Here is a 25,731-nt window from a genome sequence, read left to right on the forward strand (position 1 = left end):
ACTGTTCCAAGTCTTTAAACTGTTCCCCCATTTCTCGCTTTGGGAACATCCTGACAGCAGTGGGATTAGCACTATTCCAAGTCTTTAAACTGTTCCCCCATTTCTCGCTTTGGGAACACCCTAACAGCTGTGGAATCAGCACTATTCCAAGTTTTTGAAGCATTCCCAGATTTCTCGCTTTGGGAACACCCTGACAATGGTGGGATTAGCACTATTCCAAGTTTGTTAACTGTTCCCCCATTTCTCGCTTTGAGAACACCATAACACTTGTGGGATTAGGTACTCTTCCAAGTTTTTGAAGCATTCCCCCATTTCTCGCTTTGAGAACACCCTGACACCAGTGGGATTAGGTACCCTTCTGAGTTTTTTTACATGTTCCCCCATTTCTCGCTTTGGGAACAACCTAACAGCTGTGGAATCAGCACTAGTCCAAGTTTTTGAAGCATTCCCCCATTTCTTGCTTTGGGAACACTGTAACAGCAGTGGGATTAACTCTAGTCCAAGTTTTTGAAGCATTCCCCCATTTCTCGCTTTGGGAACACTGTAACAGCAGTGGGATTAACACTAGTCCAAGTTTTTGAAGCATTCCCCCATTTCTTGCTTAGGGAACACCATAACAGCTGTGGGATTGGGTACTCTTATGAGTGTTTTAAACATTCCCCCATTTCTCGCTTTAGGAACATCCCCCAGTTCCACATATTGATCCCACTGCTTCTGTGCAACAAGTTTCAAGGGACACCCAGAGATTAAAGTGGTTTGATTACCTGCATGACAGACCAATTCCATAATTACATTCTGACCTATTAGTAAATACAGTTTTGCTTCTTTTCTTCTTCTTCTTCTTTTACGTAAGTTTCCACTACTAGCCAGAGATTCCAAGTGATGCTTTTTACAGTCTGGAATTAAGGTGAAGTGGAAGCAAACCTGACAGTACAAACAGCTAAGCAGTTACCATATTAAAATGCCAACCTTACAGGAATGATCTCTTTAAGTTTTAAAAGGAGTGCTGAAAACTGTCATTACACTTAATTTTCTAGCAAGGACAACAGCATTTTTGGTTACTGACAGTAGGCGATTCAGAAAATGCACCCAACACACATGCTTATGTCTTCTGCTCAAAGAGATCATGATACTCTTGTTCTTCTAGTTCTCTGTTGTACTTCTCTATCTCCCTGTTGGCTTCCTCCAAGTAATCATTCATGAATTGGTCCATCACTGATTTTGAAACATTAAGGAAAAACATTGATACAAATAGCAAAGAACACACAGGTTGGAAGGAGGTGTCAGTTCAGGGACACTTACTGAAAGCAGAAATCCAATGCATTACCTTCTGGGAGGAGTCCCACAGTCAGACCTAACCACAGCTACTCTGTATTACTGGGAAATAAAGGAGTTGCACAATAGACATTTCCCAATCTAGAGGAAGAATATAAGAACAGCAAAACTACAGAAGGTTTGCAGATGTTTACAACTATTTCGGTTAAGTGGAAGTCGAAAAATCTCTGCCCCACATTCAAATCATCCCAAAGTGGTCAACCAGTGCCTGTATCTTTTATTGCCAGACACCAAGATGGTGAGGACTGAAGTCAAAGTGCACTATTAAGACTATTTTCTGACACTATACCAGGAGTAGGAGGTGGTTTCGAAGTCAACATTGTCCCACCAGACACAGAAAACAACTGTTTGTTCTTATTCCAAAACAGAATCACAGAATCCACTTGGATTTTTGTGAAGTTTGTCCGAGATAAAGTGAAAAGTAAACTGGGAATAGAAAACCAAATTTGAAAATGATAATGAAATAAAGACAAAAAACAATGGGAAGTTATGAAAACAAGAAAGGAGAATGGGAATCCACTGGAACATTAGTATTAGTCTGGTGTTTCTTGCCAAATCTCTGGAAAGAAATGCAGAAGATCCTACTTTGGCTTTAGTTCACGCTCTGTCCACTGACACCAAACAAGACCAGCAAGGACAGTGCATTTACAAGTGTGTATATGCCACAGTTTTGGTCAGGAAATCACTGCTAAGCTGAAGTGGTTTTAAAATAAGGTTTTACCTGATTGAGTTTTAAAAGTGATAACAAAAAGATGCACCTCGCCACCTAACTCCGAACACCCTGTTCAGAACATTCCTGCAGTGCATCCATTAAGGTTTCCCTCATACAAAATGAGGGCAATCACTGAACATCAGCTTCATCACAAAATATGCGGCAGAAGAAAAGGATTCTGTAGTAAAAGCTAAAAGAACCCCCATTGTTTTGACTTGAGTGTGTGCACGCACATGCCTGCACACAAGATTATATTCATTTGGAAGTTTTATTAGTCATGACCAGGCATTATGCAATATTACAGCACTACTTGGCTTGAAAAGGATTTCTTTGACAAGCTGTGGTCCATAAATTATGCTCTGTGTGAGCTCATGTACAGTTGGGGAATTGTTTGGTTGGTTCTACTCTGCTTTTTAGATCCTATCTCTGAAGTGTTTTAACAGTTAGCTCGGAATGGCAAGTAGCCATGCACAGATTGAAGGAACTAAACTTTTCACTTCAGATTACCACCTGCAAATCAAACTGGCTCTTTACCATATCATCTGCTTAGACACTCTGCATTTCGGATTTGCATAGCCTGTTGCCTACCTAAAAACCCTCACCAAAAAGAACCCCCCATTTTAAAAGATACATGGATGATAATCCATTTTGTCACCAAAAAAATTCACAAATTGAGTCCCGTTGTAAAAATAACCAGCTGGAAGCGGATCCAAGTGGCGTTTCACCTATATTAAGAAAGAATACAGCATACATCAAACATTTAAAGCTCAGAATTGCTTAGAGACAGTCCTCACAAACTTAAATAGATAAAAGAAAAACTCAGCAGAAGGAATTTAACAGCCCTGGAGGAAGGTATAGCTCCTGGCTATAAAAGACAGCATGAGAAATGACAGCCATAGAGACTAAGGGAGTTCTGGGCAGCAGCAGTACCCACAGCCATGCCAAACTCTTAGGAACCCGATTCCAGCTCTTACAAATGAAAGGCAGTTGATGAGGGCAGGATTAGGCATTTGGGATCCTAACCTGCACAGCACAGAAAAGGGAGAAAACACAGGGAAAGACCATTACAGTAACCAAAAGAGTGCACTTGTCCACCATCCAGAGAAGCTGTGGCTGCCCCATCCCTGGCAGTGTTCAAGGCCAGGCTGGACACAGGGGCTTGGAGCAAGCTGCTCTAGTGGAAGGGTTCCCTGCCTGTGGAAGGGGGGATGGAGCTGGATGAGCTTTAAGGTCCTTTCCAACACAAACCAGGCTGTGATGATTCTATAGCACCTCCCCCTACTTTTCAGAGCCAACTTGAAGCTCTGAGATAACACCAAGATTTATATCTCAAATGCCTCCTGGACAGCCTCAGTTGTGTTTCAAGTATATCAACAGACAGTAAGTGCCATAATAATTTAGTGCTGAGCACACTTGTTATGGCAGGTATGGGAGGTGTTCTATCATACAACTGCATATTAAAGAAAATAAGCCAAAAGAAAGCCTTGCTATTAATTGCTTCTACTTACGTGAATGTTTTTTATTTCCTGAAGGGTTAGCATTCCTCTGGTTTTCAGGGCTTTCCTCTGAGGTTTCTGTATGAAGAATTAGACCCCAGTTAGATAGATAGATAGATAGATAGATAGATAGATAGATAGATAGATAGATAGATAGATAGATAGATAGATAGATAGATAGATAGAAAGAAATTCTTCCCTGTGAGGGTGCTGAGGCACTGGCACAGGGTGCCCAGAGAAGCTGTGGCTGCCCCATCCCTGGCAGTGTTCAAGGCCAGGTTGGACACAGGGCTTGGAGCAAGCTGCTCTAGTAGAAGGTTGGAACCGGATGGGATTTAAGGTCCTTTCCAACCCAAACCATTCTGTGATTCTATATACACACACACCTTCTGAGTGACAATGTAATCCTACAGTTTCATTACATTTAAAAAACAAACAGAAAAAAACCCAAACCAAAACTACAAACCAGAAAATTTCTTTCTTAAAACTGCAGATAATGGTAGTGAAATCTATGATCATGTTATTATGTTCAAGCTCAGCATACACGTACTCCTTTTAATAGCATGTATTATAAAATTGGGTTTCTAGAGAGAATTATTCAATTATATCAATGCACTTAACTTTGTTCTGCAACAAAAGTAAAAATCAAGTGATCTTACATAAAGCACTTGTAGAAATGTCAAATTCTAAAAGTATCTTAAAGAACACAATTTCAATAAGGCTTTATTGCAAAAAGTGAAGAAAATTGGCACAGGAACAGAAAAACAACCTAGTTTTTAGTCTGAGGAGTTTTATACCTCATTCCTTTCAAGTAGCATGCAGTAATTCTCAGAACAATCTGAAACCCTGAATTAGCCATGAATAGTGAGACTGTGCAAAGACTATTTGTAGTCTTCAACTGCTCAGCTTCACACTTGAGATAGCATTTTAGCTCCAAGTTTTCATTAACTTAAAATAGTATTGCATAGTGAGCTTCCTTACATGCCAAAAGCATTTCTCTCCTTCTATTACCCATGTGATATGTACAGAGTATGAGATACCATCACAGAAAATGTGTACTTCAAGTAACAACCTGCCAGGAGAACAGAGGGAAGAACCTGAAGATGCTTAGAAACAGCTCCAACAAAGATCTAGAGGAAACTTTTTCCCTTCCTACACAACTTTCTAGAGATACTCTCCAAATCCTAAGCCATAAAGTAACCACGAGCATTTTAAGTAATTAATGTTCCAAAATGGGCATCTCCAAAAGGCACAGTCGGAACTACAGGCTCATGTTCCAACTAGAATGCTAAAATATGCCGTTTGCATGGTTGAACAGTTTCTGTCAAGTGTATTTCTGAATTAGGACTCACTTCTTAAGACCCTGATGGGCAGCCTGGTGAATGTAATGCCTGCTGCTATTACCTGGCTATGTAGCAGTGAACCATCTTGCCCTGCTCTCCTGGTCAGGTTGTACTGCTCACAATGTGAAGTTAGCAAGAACCAAAGCTGCAAAATATGCCTTCTAGGCTTCTCAGGATGTGCATATTCCCTGCTTGCTACTCCAACTTCTATTGCCTGGGTACATTAGCCATGCAGAAAAAGTCTTACATAGCTGCACACTTGACAAATTAAGGCAGACAAAAATGAAAAGAACTACCCTCCATTTCAGTGGATTAATTCCAATAAGGTTTAATTTAGTGAATCAAAACAAGTTTTCAGCTTTGCAGCGTTCAGGTACTTCAAGAAGATTTATTTTGTACTACAGTTTTTTGGCAATCACATCTCAGCTAAATCATCTTGTGTTTATTCTGGACATACTCCATTTGCTCAAGTGTTCAAGAGCAGCTCAATCGTGAATAAGCTGTAGCAGATATTAAAACAATACACAAATTACAATGCACATTTGCAAACTATTACTCCTCTTTCTGAAACACATTTACACCCTGGAATCATACATACCTCGGTAGAAGAGAGAGGAGATTTTAAACCCCCCCAAGTTTCATCCAGACACTCAGAATCCTCCTTTTGTTGGTAAGAAATGCAAAATAGATCACACTCAACAAACATAAGCATGCCCACGAACCTGTTTTGCTGTTTCTCTGAGCCAGTCTTTTATATCCTCTTCCTTAAGAGAGCAGCCAACGAACACAAGGAAGCACTCCTGTTGACTGCTGCAGTCTCTGTTATCACCTCTTGAATCAGGAGGAGTTGGCCCCTCCTGAACAGGCACAAGGCTTAGTGAATTCGATGATGTGTTGTGACAGACTTCAATCACTTTATCAGAATCTAACAAGGAGAAGAGGCAAGAAAGAAAACGTCTTGATAAGTGCTGATCTAATTTAACATCAACACGTTGGTGCAGAAGGAATACAGTCCATTAAAAAGTGTTCATATCTATCGAGAGATGCAATCACAAGACAATGCCTACGTAGTAATTTGCCCTTACCTGAAAACTTAACTTTGCCCATGATGTGATAAATGTTTCCAGAGAAGGGACTCGTCTTGAGCAATGACTTAATCGCTGTTTGAAACAGAAGACAAACAGATTAGCTCACTTATTTTCCTTCTTCTTGGTGTAGCTTCTGGTCAGACCTATACTACGGGTCTCTAACGCACATCCCAAAGCTGCAGTGCCCTCCAGAGCCCCACTACACAACATCTCTATCAATTCCAAGGAGGAATCTCTATATGTTGTCATTTCTCTGCTATGGGGTAGGTGGGAAATACCACGTGTTTGGCTTAATGAAGGCTTACAGTGTGCATGGAAAGTAAACTGGTGCTCCTTAACACTGTTTTGCTATGGAAAGAAGGAAAGGCATGATTATATATATCTATTCTAGTCAGCCTAACATGGAGTTGAGCCTATTTTCTAGTAACTACAAAGCATTATTTGGTATAAAAAGTAGAAGCCAATGGTCACTTATAAACTATTTCAACACCACCAAATAAAATTAAACACAAAATAAAAAGCTAACATATGAAGATAAGTGTCTCTAGAAACCCCAAATTAAATTAGCTTCTCAGCTGTACAAAATCAGGGGTCATTTTCCCAGAGCAGACACTAAAGAGGATGATTTACTGTACTTGAAGGAAGGAAAGCTGAATTTTCAATTAGAAGTTTACTTCAGCAGTAATTAAATAACTGTGCTACGTCAGTGCCTTCCTTCCCCTCTACTCATCAGTATTTCCAACTTGGATTTCAATCAACTCAGTCAAAGTTCAGCTGTACCTTTACATTTGGTCACGAATCTTGTCTTTTCTAGAGGACGGTTAAACCATACACAGATCTGAACCATTGGAGGGAAGACAGACCCGGCTCCATATTTGCCTTCGTACCTTAAAGACAATTAATATTGTGTTACTATTGGGATATTAACAGTATTAGGGTGTTCAAAGCACCCAGGACCCCAGTGATGATCTTTTTGCTGCCGTTTTCTTTAGTTACATACTACCTACATACTATTCTTGTATATTATGGCCAGGTTGGATGGGGCTTTGAGCAACCTGATCTAGTGGGAGGTGTTCCTGCCCACGGCAGCAGGTTGGAACTAGATGATCTTAAGGTTCCTTCCAACCCAAACCATTCTATGATTATCAAATAGATTAACAGTTGTCTAAAAGCTTTAAATACTTTCTTTTCCTTCTTTCTCCCTCTCCCTTTGGCTCCCACAATCCACAAGCAGCTCTGACATCCAGAGTTTTGTGCCAATTTACTTCAGGTGCTTTACTTGCATCCAATTTTGAGCAAGCATTATAAATAAAGATACACATACACACAGGGCTGGCAAGGCATGGTAAATAAATCGTGCTTCCAGCACTATAAACCTAACTAGAAACCAGTCAGGCAGGAGTTATGAAGCCTGACAGGTTTGTATTTTCTGCCAAATAGGTGCAGCACAGATAACTGCAACAAGATGTGTAAAGAACCCTGAACCATGCAAAATATCACCCAGTATTAAATGGCAAGCTTGGTACCACGTACTGCTGTGACCTCCACCTCTGCCAAGACTGTCAGTAACGTTGCTGGGGTTTATGAATAATTGTCCTGCTAATAGCTAGGCTGACATAGCAAGTTCATTCCAGTAAGGCTGAATAGCTGTCAGAATGAAATTACTCCAGTCATTATTGACCTCACCCATCCCAATCCTTCCCAGCTTATTCCCAGAGGGTTCTTTTCTATTCTTCTGACAAGCAACAGTAATTTTGCCATTCATTTAAATGGTGTCCAGAAAGGATCCTTTTCCCCATAAAAGGACAGCAATCGTGTATCTACTAAGCAAACTCATCAGCTCTCTTTTAAAAGTGATTTATAAAGCTATTGCTTGTTCCAAATGAGTAGTCTTGATAAAAACATAAAAATTAAGTAAGACCTTTTAATCTACAAGTTAATTAGAAAAATAGTTGTAATAGTTCTCAGCCTAGATACTTGCCAGCCAGGATACATCAAATACCGAGCTCTCATCATCTGAGGATCTGAAAAACTGCTTTCTGAGAGAATTAATTCAATGTCCTCATTCCTATAAAGAGATAAAGATGAAGATTCTTAAGTTCAATAAAATGGCTGCTATCTGTACGCTACTTACATAAAACAGAGCATTAGTCACAGTAAAGAGTATTTTAGTCACAGTAAGAGTATTTTTCCCTTAGCATGACAGTAACATAAGTCATACTCTGCTAACAAAATAAGTTTCCTAAAACCTATATTTATATGACTATAAATTAAAGGGAAGATGCCTTTTCCATGAGAAGCAATTGAGAAGAATCTGAATCTTCTTTGCGTAAGTTACCAGAGTAAAACAAGAGAATACAGGTTTCTAAGTGTCCCAGTCTGGCCCAAGTGACAAATGCTGGACAGTGATCAACATTACCTAGTCACAACTCCATTTTCAGCCAAGATGAAGGCGACACCAGGATTTGCTGCTCGGATGAGGCTCTGCAGCTGCACGAGGAGCGGATGCTTCTGCTCGGTAGAGTGACTTGTGAAAACCACGTTACTCACCAGGCCTGTGGAAGGAGATCAGAGGATGGTTTACAGAAGTCAGGTATGCAACAGTGACTGCTGGACAATTAAGTGATGTAACAGACATTCTCCCCTTATTTTCCTTCCATCTCACTACCTTAAAGTTACTAACGAGAACAACAAGCAAGGAATGTTTCACCTAACAGAAGCAATTTAGACTCAATCAATCAATCACAAAAAACAATTAATTAAAACAATAAGTTCATACAAGAATTAATCTGAGGAAGAGTTTAACAAAAAACACTAAGGTTTAAAGCCTCTGGCAAATTCAGTGCATAGAAGCATTAGCTAAACAGCTAAAAATCAGTATTTTGGACTCTGACAGTTGCCACTTCCAAAAATAAGAGAAGGGTTTGGGGGTTTTGTCTCTGTATTTAAAGAAAGACCCCAAAATGGCACTCTCACAGCAAGACTGAACTCAAGGCATCAAAAAAGATAACAGAGAAAAACCATGGGATCACTATTTGTCCTGAGCCCCACTTCCCCAAAAGGCTCAGCTTTTTCAGACTTAAGTGTGCCTTCACCTTGCACCTAGTACCAACGATTTCATTGAAGAAATGGTTACTCTTCCTAAGCAAAAGCTTTCCAAGATTTGAAGATGGCATCACCTATAGTTCCCACCCCTGCCACGGGCAGGGACCCCTTCCACTAGAGCAGCTTGCTCCAAGCCCCTGTGTCCAACCTGGCCTTGAACACTGCCAGGGATGGGGCAGCCACAGCTTCTCTGGGCACCCTGTGCCAGCGCCTCAGCACCCTCACAGGGAAGAGCTTCTGCCTAAGAGCTCATCTCAGTCTCCCCTTTGGCAGCTTCAAGCCATTCCCCTTGGCCTGGCCCTACAGGCCCCTGTCCCAAGCCCCTCTCCAGCTTTCCTGCAGCCCCTTCAGGCACTGGAGCTGCTCTGGAGTCTTTTCCAAGCTCAACTCATCACTGTTCAAAGCAGAATGTGGGATGAAGCTCATCTCATGACCTGCTCCTTATAGTTATTCCCTATCTTTACAGAAGTCACTGAAGTGACTGAAGAAGACTTCCTTGCGGAGGCTGCACGACACAAATCTCTCTACCAAATGTTTCTGGGGTACCTAAATTATACCACATCCTCCCAGTCACTCACTTGCATCGCTGATCCTTCCAAGCTAGAATTTTAATAATAGCAAGTTTCCTTCATTAATATTTCTCCTTTTTTTCATCTCCCCCAGAAGTTTCCAATCCAATTTTGGAAACATCCATGTTTTCTCTATTACACAGTTGCTCTTGAGAGAGGTGGGGTGGGAGGATAACAGCAACAAGCACACATAGAACTCTCAGTCACACATGTGCCTGAAATAATTATGTACACCACGGAATTAGGATGGAAAGTACGAATAAGGTAACCAACAACCACATCGTAGGTGTGCTATGTGCGCAGTGGGGTTTCCTTCTTAATATCCCCAAACTTGATATTGATTTAAAGGTCAAGTTTAATTAAAAACATAGTTATACTTTCTCATCGCATCTCAATCTTCCCTCTGGCAGGTTAAAGCCATTCCCCTTTGTCCTCTCCCTACAGGCCCCTGTTAAAAGCCCCTCCTCTAGCTTTCTTGTAGCTCCTTTATGCATTTGAAGTTGGCACAGAACAGTAAAAAGGACTGTGTAACATAAATGCTGTGAAGCATTTACAGTTAGAAACACCAGGTAATTCATCAAGGACTAAGCTGGCAAAGCTTACAGTCAAGGAAAAGATTCAAGGCAGAAAATATTGAGGAAATCAGAAACCTGTGCATCTTGTCTCATGCTCACCACCTATATGGTCTTTCTCCATCAATTTCTGCTTCATTTGTGCTTGTCTAAGGGAACAGCTTTTGGGCACTAGCTGTCATTCTTGCTTATAAACTCCCACACAAAGCTTGGAAGTAACAGAAGATGCTCAGAGCCAGGGAACCTGCTTCAGCTCCATGCACACCTATGCATAAATCTGGCAGATGCCAGTATTGACCAAGAATTGGCCCTGTGCTGGCAGGCAACAGTCTAGGATACGGAACTGATTGACAGGTAGCGTAGTCCAGAAGAAAAATAGCTTTGAGAACTGGAAGGTGCCTACACAGCTTCAGTAATAAGTAATTTCAACCTCTTCTATTCAAATTATCCCTGTCATCTCTGTTTCCATGGCATTTTGAAGACCACCCACTTCTGTTTAATTCACTATTTATACACTCATGTAAAGAAAACAGTATTTACAGCCTGGGGAATGCATGTTCAATAGAAGCACTACAGAAACAGGATGGATAGATTTAAAGTAAGTATGATTTACAGGAATAGCAGATCCTCTTTGCTCCTGAATGTACAATGGGTATATTTCACAACGGTGATGTCTAAATCTGTAGAACAACTTCATATACAAGAGATGCCAACGTAATTAGGCATGTACATTTCTTAGGCTAGTGAGGTGTCATCTTACAGCTTCTGTGCAAGAAGAGGAAAGGATGTTTGGAGACAAAAGGAAATTACAGCACACAGATGGCAGCAAGATCTTTACGAAGGTTTAAACAAGTCTGCAAGGGAGAGACAAAGCAAAACTGCTAAAATTGGTCACTCTGCTCAAGGCTTGATCAGTCATCCCTGATCCTCATCTGTTTCTGTTAGTCTTGTGGCTTTGTAAAATGATGTCACATTGATAACATGCATAGGTACCCCTTCATCACAGAGAAAGCCATGCAATAGAATAGACATGGAAAGCAGCAACAAAAGGCTGAAAGTCTGCTCACTCCCCAAATTTGCCAGGTAGTTACTGGGGTTCAAAACACACATAAACATCTCTCAAAGTGAGTGCCTCACTACATATCCCACTCTGCTCAGCACTTGTCAGGCCATCCCTGCAATACTGGGTTCAGTTTTGGTCCCAGCTGTACAAAAAAGCTGTGGATGAGCTGGAGAGGGTCCAGAGAAGGGCAACAAAGACGACCCAAGAGCTTGACAATGTGTGAGGAAAGGCTGAGAGACCTGGGACTGTTCAGCCTGGAGAAGAGAAGGCTCAGGGAGACCTTGTCACCGTGTTCCAGTATTTAAACGGTGCATACAAAGCAGACAGAGTCTCCCTTTGGACAAGGAGTCCCATGGGTCAGACAAAGGGTGATGGGTGCAAGTTACTGCTGGGGAGATTCCAACTGGGCACAAGAAGAAAATGTTTCACACTGAGAACAAGCAGCGACTGGAATAATCTCCCCAGGGAAGTGGTGCCTCCCCAGTGTTGGACACTGTTAAGACTGGGCTGGACAGGGTGCTGGGACATCTGGTGTAGGTTATGCTTTGTCTAGAAAGGTTGGACCACATGATCCTTGAGGTCCCTTCCAACCTGGGATTCCAGGATTCTATGAAATATTGCTATTGTTGCATCAGAAATGAATTCCTGACTATGCAGAAGTAAAATATCTACCTCACTTGCGATACAATTGTGCATTTGTCTGGAAGGTTTAAGAGCAGACCCCATCCCGGTTCAAAGCATACTTCTCCCCTTGGAACTTTTTACACAAAAATTGCTCCTATTCATGTGAAACAATTCACTTCACACAAACAGACCTCTGGGCTATCTAATGTCACGTCTTGTATCTGAAAACTAGATGACAAAACCTTGCAACATGCATAAACCATTCACCGCCAGAATATTCTTCTAACCACCAATATTATTCCCTTCTTTCAGTGTTTGGATCATAGGAGAATTAGCTATGCTTGCCCTAAGCTGCTTCTAGTTCCTCCTTGAACAATGACAAATGCTCATCCAATCAGGTCTGGACAAATGGACTTGAAAAGAAGACAGATTTGAGTATTTATTGGTTTTATTCTGGGACAAACCAAAAAGGGCATTTGTGCAGCCTGAACTTCTCAGTAGTTATTGATAATTTTTTATATTCTTCACTCTCAGCCTTCTCCTGCTCTCTTCATTTTCACCCATGGCTACAATAATGATAGTTATTTATTGGGCAGTTCCCGAATTTGTAGCACCAAGATTTTTCTCCAAATAAGAATAAAATACTGATCATAGCAGCCTTCCAGTATCTGAAGGGCAGCCTACAAGGATGCTGGAGAGGGACTCTTCATCAGGGACTGTAGTGACAGGACAAGAGGTGATGGGTTTAAACTGAAACAGAAGAAGTTCAGGTTAGATCTAAGGCAGAAGCTCTTCCCTTTGAGGGTGCTGAGGCGCTGGCACAGGGTGCCCAGAGAAGCTGTGGCTGCCCCATCCCTGGCAGTGTTCAAGTAAGGAAGTAGTTCTTTACTGTGAGGGTGGTGAGGCACTGGAATGGGTTGCCCAGGGAAGCTGTGAATGCTCCATCCCTGGCGGTGTTCAAGGCCAGCTTGGACAGCGCCTTGGGTGCCATGGTTTAGTGTGAGGTGTCCCTGCCCATGGCAGGGGGGTTGGAACTGGGTGATCTTAAGGTCCTTTCCAACCCTAACTATTCCATGATTCTATGATCTATACAATAGCACCTACATATTCTCATGCTTGTTCACAACTTCATTCTTTTGGATTTCATTCTTTTGAGCTCCTTTCACTCATGAATAAAAGGTGGCATAATTCTGGCAGCAAAACAGCGCTACAGAGTCTAAGCAGGCACCAGAAAAGTGCAGCACCTGACTCTGACAACTGCATTTCAATACAAACACAACAATTGCAGCCCTGCAGTTCCCTTGGGAAGATGTGAGTGTAAGATCAGCAAGTCATGCTGCAGTAACTGCTGTCTAACAGTGACTTAAAACCAACTCAACTGTTATTGGTCTATCCAGTTTCAGCCTCGGCTTATAGTCTGCCCAAAATAAAGATTATCTGACTGGAGAGATCTGTTCTCATATACATGCACAGATCCCACATAGTGGTTTTAATGTTGTGAATCAGCTACACAAGCGTTAAAAACAACTGTAAAGGTGCTAGAGTCGAATTTGCTTCTGCTCTTGAAACTCATTTGATGATATGTCAGAAGGAAGGATATCCCAACTTAGACTAACACCAGCTCTAAGTTCCAAGCCTGACAAGGAGGATGGTGCAGCCAATGATTCATCTCAGAGTCAGGATACCAAACTAAATATACAGGTAAGAAACAGCTCTTCTGCAACTGAGCTTTTTTCTCTGCTGCAGTGTCAAGTGAACACTGTGAGGATCCTCTACACCGCATTAAGAGGAGGATACGGGGAACAAAGTAACCAGCTCATTTTTGCCTTTCTAAAGCAGCAGAAATTAAAAGAAAGCTCCTTTTCCTCATGCTGCCCCAAAAGATGCTAGAACTCAAATCCAGTCCATTTTCCTGCCAAATTAACAACATAGCATGAGTTACAGCAGTTCAAGGTAAGCAGCTTAACTCATGATCTTAAGAAGCCCATCCTCCAGATGAGGACAACCAAAATGCATCATGCTCCAGAGTCTTACATCTTCTCCAGGTGGCTGTGATGTTTAATAGGGTAGGCAGAGATTGTCTGTTCTGCACAGATGGTTCTTACCTCCAAGAGCTTATTATGATCCTTTGACTATATGCATTTACAGTGTATTTATTTGGCCATATGGCTCAGCTACTTGTTCTGTATAGCTCAAAGGCAAGAGAAGTGACACATACCTTGTGAACACTGGTCCAAGAACTTGGGAAAAAGAAGCCTAAAGAAAGCAGAAGTTTATATATCAAGAATGGATATTATTAAGTAAAGCATTTACATTCATTTGGACACCGACAACTAACGACTTCGTATACAAACTATTTTCATATTCCCTTTCCTCACTCCATGTAACTGGAACATCCCTACAGGTTACGTCTTTCAGTTCTGCAAAACTTAGTTTTGTAGATGGTTTTAATTCTTTAATGCATTTAAGAGCTAATTCCCACCACACAATCTATTCTGTAGTGTAGGAAGTCAGCAAAGGTTCAACATTACTTCAATTCCTACTAAAACAATAGGAATTTTTAGTTGTCTTAAAGAATTGTGCCTTCCAGACATGCTGGGAACCCTTTATGGAAGGGCTCTATGTGCACAATGCTTTCTGGACACATCATACCAATTGCTGGTACTGTGTCAGACAAGTGACAACTGTTGTTATGAGTTTTACCATGCACACAAAAGCTGCAGAGTCCCTCTTCAACTACCTCAGCCTGCCCTGGTGTGCTATTCAACACAGGGAAGAGCTCCATGCTAGGTTCATGAGAGAGCTAAAGCTCTACAGTAATGAACTTTGAGACAGGAAAGGATATTGACTTTCCAGACTGCAAAGTCTCAAGTCAAACATTAAAATCACTCTTCTTGATTCTCACAGTGAACTCGCCAGAGCTTTGCAACTGAAAGGTTTGTCATTGGCAATATGTGGCTACTTGGTAAGTTCTTATCAGGAGAAACTTCAAAGTGAGACACAAATAGCCCATGGTGTAGCTAAGCCCCTTCCTTCAATTGCTACTGCGCTTGAGGAGACAAACAATGTTAGTCAAAGGACTGCAAGCTACTGCTGCTGTAAATACTACTCAGTACCATGAACAGTAACACATTAGTAAGCTTAAAATACCCCCAAAACCTAAAAGTGGAACTCGTGTTTCCTATAATTATGGAATGAACAAGTTTAAGCACCATTCCAGCAGCAATTCACCAATATTTTATGTAATCTTTATTATTTATTTACAATCTTTGTAAGGGAGACAAAAAAAGCAGTAAAATAACATCTATTTATTGACTGGTGCAAAGCACAAGAAGTACATTGGTTAGTGTTCTAAAAACAGCTAGGAAGTTTAGGGAACACACTTCTATTAATTTATTGGTGAGTTCACCTCTGTGCTGTGATGCACAGTTTCAGCACAAACAGAATTGAAGCTAAGAACTCCCAAAACTGTAACTGCTTTAACTTAATGAAATCATTTGAAAGGCATAATTGCAAAACTTGAGTATGACTATTTTAGAGACAGATCTATGAAATTAGCTCCATGTTTGCTGAACATATACTATGAAACAGCAACCAAACCACTCTGTTCAAAATGTCAGTGACTTGGCTTTGCCACTGTTTCCTCCCCACCCTCTGCCTCTGCAGTAACCCAGGATATCAGACTTCAATACTTGCAATTCTTTTGCTTCCGTGCTTTGTCATTCTCTTCCACTAAACTTGGGACTGCTTCCATGTTTTAAATCTGTAAAGTCTTCATTTAATACCCAAAAGCAGTGATACAATCGATAACCCAAACTGAGATCACATCTCAATTTTTAATCATACTTAAATAAAGACTGTAAAAAGAATGATTTTTAAAAGCACACCAGAGGACAGTCGACTGTCCAGATTTTGAAGTCCTTACCCATTATAGGTATATTTAAGCAGCATGCTAATGACAATCTGTGCTTATTCTTCCACAAGCCAAACTTTTATTACTATATATCATTATACACCTGGTGGAAACCAAGTGTCATCCTTACAAACCAAACAGCACTTCAAAGTTCACCCAAGATGGATTACCTAGAGATTGAAGGCAGTTCAATGATATTTAACCATCATATCTCTAATTATTATAAAAGTCATCTCAAACTTACATATCCATTTTCAAACTAATTAACATATTTCAAAGTATACCTATGTTCCATGTAGCAACTCAGCGGCTCCACACAAGTATTAATTGCTCCAATGATAAAGGAAGACTTCACATCTGGGTCAGGATGAGTTTGCAGAGCCTGCACAACATCAATAACATCAGTATACCTGTAAGAAAAAAAAAAAAAAGAAATATGGTTTCAGAGAAACAGAATGACACATTCCAACATCTAGTAAGAAATAAAACAGGAGGGATGTGGAGCGGTTGGAGCAAGTCCAGAGGAGGCCACAGAGATGCTGCGAGGGCTGGAGCAGCTCTGCTCTGGAGCCAGGCTGAGAGAGCTGGGCTGGGGCAGCCTGGACAAGAGAAGGCTCCTCAAGGGGAGACCTGAGAGCAGCTCCAGTGCCTGAAGGGGCTCCAGGAAACCTGGAGAGGGGCTTGGGACAAGGGCCTGTAGGGACAGGCCAAGGGGAATGGTTTTAACCTGCCAGAGGGGAGACTGAGATGAGCTCTTAGGCAGAAGCTCTTCCCTGTGAGGGTGCTGAGGCACTGGCACAGGGTGCCCAGAGAAGCTGTGGCTGCTCCATCCCTGGCAGTGTTCAAGGCCAGGTTGGACACAGGGGCTTGGAGCAAGCTGCTCTAGTGGAAGATGCCCCTGCCCATGGCAGGGGTTGGAGCTGGAGGAGCTTTAAGGTCCCTTCAACCCAAACCAGTCTGTGATTCTACAGCCTTCATCTAAATCTATGGCTTTAAAGACAGGCAGCCAGTACTCTAGTAGTCTTTGAAAACAGAAAACCAGCATGAAGAGGTCTCACCACCCTTTGAAGGGCAAATTGCTCTCTACCTAGGACCTCTGGGGGGAAAAAGCGCTCAAATCCAAAAGCAAAACACACAGAGCTGCACTATCAAAGTACCATTTAATAACAGCCTACGATGTAGCTGGAAAGGGCAAAGAGACCTCTTTTGAGAAGTCAAAAATCACAGTCAATCTCCCCAGTAGGGAAGAACCACTAAATTCAGTCCTTCCTTCCAAAGGAGGACTACGGACAATTTTATTCCAATGGAGTAACAAGGAATAAGATTAAGAGGTTGTAGAAAAGCTGAGTTTAGTAGGTGTGTAAAACACGTCGCTGAGTGCTGTGCTATAACACAGATATTTATCTGCCTCAAAGTGATGTGAAAGTTTAGAAGTGCCTTGGAAATAAGGAAGGGAAAAGAAAATCCCTTATTCTATGCAACAGTTCAAAGAGCTTCAAACATTTACCCTTGCAAGACCACTAAGAGACGCTTCTTCTTCTTAGCATACGCGGACTGACGGACATTGCGGTTCTGCTGAGCCTCCAGGACACTGGAGAGGTAACGCTGGAAGTGGGTTGCACTGAAGCATTCAGGACTATCCATAGTTTGCCTATAAACTATCCACCTGAAGAACAGAAAACAAGGAAAGAAGTTTATGTTCTGTGACATAATATCACTGTTCTCTTTTTATTTTGAACTAAAGGGCCAAAAATACATTCAACAAGCCCTGAAATTCCATATCTCTCATTCTACATGGGAAAAAGGAATTTACTCTGCTTTCTATCATTTCCAGCATAAGCACATTCTTTACATCACTGCCAGGAGGTTTTGAGGGGTTTCTGCTGTTGTTTCTTAATAAAACAATGTTCAACAGCTTCTTCAAGCAGCTCACCATATGAGCAATTCTGACCATTGTTAGTGATGCAGTAAACACAAGGTACATGAACCCAGCTCAAAGGCTTTGGGCATGAAAGTATTTCACTGCAAAAAGAAAAGGTAACCCTGACATTTGGAGGAAAACATGATGAGATGTATTATTACAGAACCTTCAAAAGTCACCTTATGTCTGCCCTAAAACCAGAACCACAAAACTGTGTTGAATCAACTTGCTAATATCAAGACACTGAGTTAAAAGTAACATGAAAAACCTCCACTCCAGATTATCACAAAGATTAAACACAACAGTGCTTGGCTGTAAGATTTAAAAGGATAAGAATTTACTCATTTTCTTCTTTTCCAGAAGCTGTATTAAACACACAGAACTGCAAACTTCCTACCCCATATTTATCTTATTGCCATACAACACATGTCCTGATTATATCTCCTGCTATTGTAGAATAGAAACCAGGTCAGATTAAGAACAATGCCATAGTAAGGACTGGTAGTACAGCATTTCCTCCAAGAAAAAGGTATTTCAGACTCTCTGCCACAAGTCAATAAATGGAAGCTTTTCACTTATTTCCTTCAAATCATGAGGGCTTCCACACTTGCTTAAGGCAGGATTCATTCAGCCCGTCTAAGATTATTCTTAACTTGAATTCCCCATCCCTGGCAGTGTTCAAGGCCAGGTTGGACACAGGGGCTTGGAGCAAGCTGCTCTAGTGGAAGGTGTCCCTGCCTATGGCAGGGGGTTGGAACTGGATGAGCTTTAAGGTCCCTTCCAAACTAAAACAGGCTGCGATTCTATGATTCTGTTTGTAGGATCAGTGATAGTTCCAGACATACATCACAAATTTACAGCAATACCTGTGGTATTCTTAACATGAAATATCCCATCTCCTGTGCTGTTTTTCTTGTCTAAATGCCTAAAATCTAAGGGTAAATCTACCTGGAATAACAGTTAAATGAGGTGCCTGAACTGAATAAACCTTACCCTACAGTGTGCCATGTAGAACTAAGTTAAGATGTCTCATAATAGTTATTGAATTTATTCTTATAACACATCTGTTTACAAACTGGAACTGGGATATAAAACAAAGACATCAACAATAGCTTAACGTCCTTCGTGCTGAATAACTCTTTAGTGATTAGTATGACCAGTACCTTGGACTGTAAAACCAGAACTGTACAAACCTGCCACGCTCCTTGTTAAAAGTCACCAGGAAAGCACACAGATCACTGGAACGACACCCTGGAAGACCCGTTATAATGGTGATAACCACCTGAAAGACAGGGACCAGGTGAGAAGGGGGGTAATTTGAAGATCAGAAGTGAGCTACAATGATCACACACACATAAGGCTTGATAAAATCTTAAGTATAAACACAGAAACGGCAAGATAGCATAGAACTGTAATTGTGTTTATGCAATTACTCAGGTATGCATGGCTTTAGAGGATGTTTTATCTTGGTTTTCATACCTTTAATACAGGGAAAGAATAATTAACAAATACAGCAATCAGCATTACAAAAAACTTGACATTAAAATCTAGTCTGCAATGAAAGTATTATTGCAAATGTCAGAGAAAACACTGCAAAAGACAGCAAATGGGTTATGTTTGCTACGAAGAAAAGGGTACATTGAAATGCAGAGAACAGTATTTGAGCAAAATGGGTTCAAAAGGGATGGTGAATGTGAAACAGCTTTGTCAAACACAAAGAGCAACTCTGGGTTTGTGACACTGAACCAGTTTTCTTCTATGCAAAAGTTATTTCGGCAAAGCTGCATTTTGAGTAGGCTAAAACAGCTCTCTGTGCGGAACCTGGCTTAAGAAATTCTGTCACACTGGTAACCAGCCATCACACTGTGTATGAACCTGCTCCTAACAGACAAATTACCTCTTCCTGGCTTCTAAGTACAGGATATCTGAAGATAACCATCTGCAGAGTATTTGTATCCTACCCTCCAAATCGCTTTCAGAAGGGATATAGAAAATGAGTATTCATGATAATAGATACAGAGAAGTAACTCAGAAAAATCAGAGGTACTAAGTGTATGTTACGTAGAATTTGGTATGAGTATTATAGAAAGACCTGTCTTTCAATTTTAAACATACACAACACAGTTAAATCAACCTTAAAATCAGATTTAAAAACATTCATAAGGGTTTATTACGTTATACTTCATTTAAATGTCAGTACGGTTGGTCTCTGTGCTAGACCCCAGGTAGCCTATCACCATACTGCAATCTTCAAAGCGAAGAATTGCATTCCTGCTGCTCTATTTTCTTGCTTACAGCAGATTTCAAATGTTGGAGAGTTACAAGGAAGCATTTTCTCTGAAAATGCTATTTAAAGCACTCCTTTAGCTTGACAGTTGTTGTTGCCCCTATAGAGAACCGAGTGTTCTACAGATAATATCAGCAAATGTTAAATATCATGTGCTATCTCTATGCTATTTAAAGGACTTTAATGTTCCAGAGAACAATTCAGTTAAATTATTCAGCAATTCATAAAAACAAGCTACTGCTCGAGGGTTCACTCTCTCTGGACATGAGAGAAAACTGTTCACTCGAACAACTGTGCCTCATTTGCTGCCTCTGATTTATCAGGCTGAAGGACCATTAGTACTTCCAAAAGACTGTTTCAATGAAAAACTAAGTAATGTAATCAGGAAAGCAGAGCAATTTATTCTAATAAATAGACCTGAAGCACGTTCAGTGTGAACTGGTCGTAGCAGAGAAGGAAGCTAAACACATATCAGTACTTTACTACATTACTTGCAACAGATGACAGAGCATTAGCTACAGATTCCATACTAGGGTTAGGAAGTGTTGTTGGGTTGCCTCCTTACCTTATCACTTTCTGCTTTGCTGTCAGGAATGATGTCCGACTGTTGCAGTACAATAGGAAGATGTGCTCTCATGACTGGCTTGTGACTGATGCTGCTGACTGTAAAGTGTTGCACAAACCTTTCAAAAGCAAAAAAAGTTTCATTTTCTTACAATCAACAGTAGAAGATTTCATTCATATTTTAGTGATTTCCCAACTGGTTTTAACTGTCTTTAACAATAAGATGGTTAAAAGGTCAAACAGAGGATTCCTAGAGACAAAATTATTCATCTCACAATAAAAGTGTCTAAGGACAGTTATTTAATAAGCAATTTTTACAGGAACAATACATCTACCAAAATAATTTAGTGGTATTTCTGATGTCCTGAAAATAAAAATCATTTCTCACCTCTCCAGTTCTGGAAGAGCAGCAGACAGATTCAGCTCCCTGAATCTTTCCCCAGAAGGAAAAGGCAAGGAATTAAATAGCTTCTGAACATTGGAATGCCTGAAACAAGCAAAGTAATGAACTGGTTGGTTAAAGGAGAAACCTAGACATCTATCTTCTTTAAATCACATAAAACTAGTACAAAAAAAATAAAGCTGGTGTTGCACTAAGACTGCAACAATTCCTTTTTCCATCATTAAAACCTTCAGTGAGTGACAGCAGTTTACGGTTTGCAGCACATGGCTAATGTACAATTGCACTGGAGTAAGTGGCATGAACTTACATTCTCTTTTGATCCACAGACAGGAATTCTTCCTGAACAACCCTTAAAGATAATCCTGAGTTTGCCTGGTTTTGCCATGAAGAGAAAACCTGGAACAAACCAGACCTATGCATAAGTGCCATTATTCTGCAAAATCTGGGTTGAATTTGTTTAGGAATTGGTTTTGTTGCCCTAAATAAATACATGCATTTTTACTAGCCATTAAGTATGTTGCAATACTGGTTTTGCTGCAACAAGTCAAAACCTGGAAGAAGTCTCCACAGATCACATTTAGTAAGGTTCTCCTTGGTTACACTGAAACTCCTTTAAGAAGTAACTTCACTGAAATGGTCTAGTTACCCTGGGACCGAAAGAGTTCCTTGAAAAGCATTCACAGAATCCCAGCCTGGTTTGTGCTGGAAGGGACCTTAAAGCTCATACAGTTCTAACCCCTGCCACAGGCAGGGACACCTTCACACTAGAGCAGCTTGCTCCAAGCCCCCCTGTGTCCAACCTGGCCTTGAGCACTGCCAGGGATGGGGCATCCACAAGCACCTCAGCACCCTCAGGACAGTTTCTTAGCTGCTCTGTCTCCATGCCTGCTAGGTACTTCTCTTTTTAACTTGAAAATATCTGCACTTCTGCCTCCAACACGTGCTGCAGGCTTTCTAATCTGAGAAGCTGGGTACCTACCTTCTGCTTGAGGTCCTGAAGGCCGTGGAGCTCATAGACCATGAGTGCATGGAGGACAGGATAGATTCCTCACAAAATTGTATTATGAAGGTCTAAAGCAGAAACCATCCCAATCACAGCAGAGTCAAACATGAATGACCCATCTTGTAGGGCAGCACTATTCAGACTTAGCACCAGCCATCCTGGGAGTGAAAGCGAGCCCAGGAGGGTCCACTGACACCCAGTCTTCAGACTCCTGCATTTATTTGTCTGTCTTCTATAGTTGTTCATAAAATCATGGAATCCTAGAATAGTTGGGGCTGGAAGGGAGCTTAAAGCTCATCCAGCTCCAACCCCTGCCATGGGCAGGGGACACCTTCCACTAGAGCAGCTTGCTCCAAGCCCCTGTGTCCAACCTGGCCTTGAGCACTGCCAGGGATGGGGCAGCCACAGCTTCTCTGGGCACCCTGTGCCAGCGCCTCAGCACCCTCCCAGGGAAGAGCTTCTGCCTAAGAGCTCATCTCAGTCTCCCCTCTGGCAGGTTCAAGCCATTCCCCTTGGCCTGGCCCTACAGGCCCTTGTCCCAAGCCCCTCTCCAGGTTTCCTGGAGCCCCTTTAGGCACTGGAGCTGCTCTAAGGTCTCCCCTTCAGGAGCCTTCTCTTGTCCAGTCTGAACAAGCCCAACACATCCAACTGCTGTACACAGCAGGAACAGAATTAATCTAAGTAGTGGTGTAATTTCATGGGGTAAGTTTGCAGCAATCATTTCTAGAAATTTAAGAACAAACTCTATTCCCTTGCAAAAGAAAAGGGAGCCCTTCATTTTGCTAGGGAACAGTGATTTGGCTCACATCCTATTGCTCCAGCCAAGTCACATTAATATGAATGGAACTCTGAACCTAGAAATCAGATTCAGATGAATCACACAGTCATTTAAGTGTTCGGTATTTCCCTTCTTTTAATAAGTAAAGACAACAGCCATTGTCATTCTTCACAATAATTTGCTGCAAGACAAAACAATTATGGGGGAAAGACTGCTTTTCATTAACAAATCAGCATCCTAAACACAAGGGTACTGAGATAAAACCCCATCAAAATAAAATCACCTTTTTCTATTAACAAAGATATTATTGCACGCAACCAACCAAAGAACCACTTCAAAACACGTAAAAGAGATGAAGGAAAATGCCTACAAAGGATGATAAGGAGTGGTCAACAGAAGGATGTATTCTTTAGAAGGGAAAACACAGGTCAGACTGAGAGAGAGCACAATGGAAATGAATTGCTCCTTTTTGTGTAACTAAATGAACATTGGAGAAAAGAGCTGCTGTGGCATCAGAGAAAGTGAATAAAACTACAGAATAGATCACAGAATGCTAGAACAGTCTGGGTTGGAAAGGTCCTTAAAACTCATCCAGTTTCAACCCCTGGCCATAGGCAGGGACACTTTGCACTAGACCAGGTTGCTCCAAGCCCCATCCAACCTGGCCTTGAAATACATAACACTGACTAAATAGCACTGAAGAAAAGCAGCAGGAGGATAAGGATATTCACCAGCAGAGCTGCTTAAGGAATGCCCTGTGACACCATTTGCAACGAATCTGGCATAGACTGAACTGACAGGATTTTGGGGAACTAAGGTGGGAGACAACGCAGTATGGAGATGCTTCATAGAAATATACATCTAACAGGAAGAATGGAAGAAGCAGAAAGAAGAATAGGAGGAAGGCAAGGATGAAAGCAAGCATGAGCACTCAAACATTTCTGGAACCAGATGGAGCATCAGTTGGCAGTACAAAAGAAACAACCTGAAGGACTTGGTCAAAAAATGAGCACTTCCATTAATTCAAGGTGGCAGTGAAGAGTAAAGGCAAAGCCAGGGTATCTCTGAACATCTGCAGAAGGGGGAACTATACTGCCTTTGTACAAGACACAACTACCTTCATCTCGGATACTACACACAGTATCTACAGCCAAAAAACAGATCAAGAATATTACAATGATTAGAGGAAAACAGAACTTTTTGTAAGCATACAGTAAAAGGATTTGGTTTTCTTAAGCCAACTAACTCAGAAAGAATAGGCCCAAAATTTCTGACTACCTCAAGGATGTCTACTGGTAGAGCAATAGGAAAAACACAAAGCACCCAAATATATAAAAGTAAACCTAATAAAATAAGCTGAAAATTCAAGAACAAACCAACCAACCATTCCCAACTGCTCACACACTGGAACAGTGGGAGGATTCTAAACACTTCAAATAACAGGGTACCATTAATGCTACCAGTGGGGACTACTCACTGAGCTAGGTGGTCTTTCCCTGTCCAGTGTCAGGAGCATATATCAAACCCCTTGTGAAGCCCTAAAATTTCCAGGCTCGTTTCCTCAAAAGTGCTATTGTTATAAAGTCATGTTTATTAAAAGCCTCTGCATTACAATGCATAAAGCCAATATGCTCAGAGAATAATACAACGCCATATGGGATACTTAGAGACTTTAACAAAACTTCCCTAAGGATCACGATCCAAATGTGTCTAACCACAAAAAAACACAATAGAACCTCTGCCACTACATACAATTGCTGTAGCCAATTATACACCAGTGCTACATTTAAAATGCAACTACTAGAAAACAAGCTGTTAGAGCACTCACTGGCTTCAGAAGACAAAATGAAAGCACATGGTGAGCATTAAGTTTAACGAGCAACAAAATCACTAGAAATGCATACATAAGTTTAAGTTTCTCACACATGCAAGTTCCTAAGATCAAGAGCAATAATGCTCCATAGAATCATAGAATCTCAGCCTGGTTTGGGTTGAAAGGGAGCTTAAAGCTCCTCCAGCTCCAACCCCTGCCACAGGCAGGGACACCTTCCACTAGAGCAGCTTGCTCCAAGCCCCTGTGTCCAACCTGCCCTTGAACACTGCCAGGGATGGGGCAGCCACAGCTTCTCTGGGCACCCTGTGCCAGCGCCTCAGCACCCTCCCAGGGAAGAGCTTCTGCCTAAGAGCTCATCTCAGTCTCCCCTCGGGCAGGTTCAAGCCATTCCCCTTGGCCTGGCCCTACAGGCCTGTGTCCAAAGCCCCTCTCCAACCTTCTTGTTGGTTCTTCAGGTATTGGAAAGACTGGGAGGGTAGGGCAAGTCTAGTCCATGACAATCTCAAGTCAGCAAGGCAGATGCTGTAGGTCACCCAGGGAATCAGACTTCCTGGTTGAAGGTCTCCAGACCCACCTCCCACTCTAAGCAGGACTACTGATGGCAATACAGATCAGCTCAAGTATGACTTCAAAATCTTCAAAGGTGGAGGTGCGCTGTCTGGGTGACCTGTTCCAGTCACTGCACAAACCTCCTCCTAACAATCGGTCTCTGTCTTCAAAGCTGCAGTCTATGGTTACTGCCCTTGTTATCTACCACTACTGAAAAAGTTATCTGTAGCTGCCCTTCCTCCTGCAACACCCTGATTTTATATACAAGGTAGGCAGCCTCAAAATCACATCAAGCCATTTCTCTCAATACCCTCCCATAAATCCATCCAGCTTCAAAGAGGAGGTTTTCAATGTATTTCCTAACTTGATGCTTCCTCAGTATTAACTGCCTGTTTCTTGTTCACTGAGACACAGGAAAAGCTGAGATATAGGAAAAGGTTTTGCTTGGGAAGACTGATGCAAGAACCATCTTGAATTTTAACCTTGCCTGTATTTACTTACCTGGTGACAAGATTTAGTGGCTCATCTAATAGAGAAATGAACTACATTTGAAAGAAGGGGATAAGACAGAC

At 41.5% G+C, this 25,731-nt stretch overlaps 1 protein-coding gene across 1 annotated transcript in view; it reads right to left on the reverse strand.

Moving 5' to 3' along the window:
• Positions 1-280: 280 nt before the first annotated feature.
• Positions 281-25,731, reverse strand: part of DNAAF9 (dynein axonemal assembly factor 9) — a 74,781-nt gene continuing 49,330 nt past the window's right edge. The window contains exons 23-37 of the mRNA XM_057401283.1: positions 21,303-21,391; positions 20,981-21,079; positions 20,594-20,711; positions 18,935-19,023; positions 17,328-17,486; positions 16,105-16,230; positions 14,126-14,163; positions 8,394-8,529; positions 7,956-8,042; positions 6,755-6,861; positions 5,972-6,046; positions 5,609-5,811; positions 3,556-3,621; positions 2,679-2,772; positions 281-1,215 (exon numbers count right to left, since the gene is read on the reverse strand). Coding sequence (XP_057257266.1) covers positions 1,103-1,215; positions 2,679-2,772; positions 3,556-3,621; positions 5,609-5,811; positions 5,972-6,046; positions 6,755-6,861; positions 7,956-8,042; positions 8,394-8,529; positions 14,126-14,163; positions 16,105-16,230; positions 17,328-17,486; positions 18,935-19,023; positions 20,594-20,711; positions 20,981-21,079; positions 21,303-21,391 — 1,599 coding nt within the window. The 3' untranslated portion in view covers positions 281-1,102. The remainder of the gene's footprint in view (positions 1,216-2,678; positions 2,773-3,555; positions 3,622-5,608; positions 5,812-5,971; positions 6,047-6,754; positions 6,862-7,955; positions 8,043-8,393; positions 8,530-14,125; positions 14,164-16,104; positions 16,231-17,327; positions 17,487-18,934; positions 19,024-20,593; positions 20,712-20,980; positions 21,080-21,302; positions 21,392-25,731) is intronic.

Source organism: Pezoporus wallicus, unplaced genomic scaffold (genome assembly GCF_028554395.1).
Source record: "Pezoporus wallicus isolate ANWC-B61680 ecotype Strahan unplaced genomic scaffold, APGP_CSIRO_Pwel_v1 contig_8837, whole genome shotgun sequence".
Classification (NCBI taxonomy): Eukaryota; Metazoa; Chordata; class Aves; order Psittaciformes; family Psittacidae; genus Pezoporus; species Pezoporus wallicus.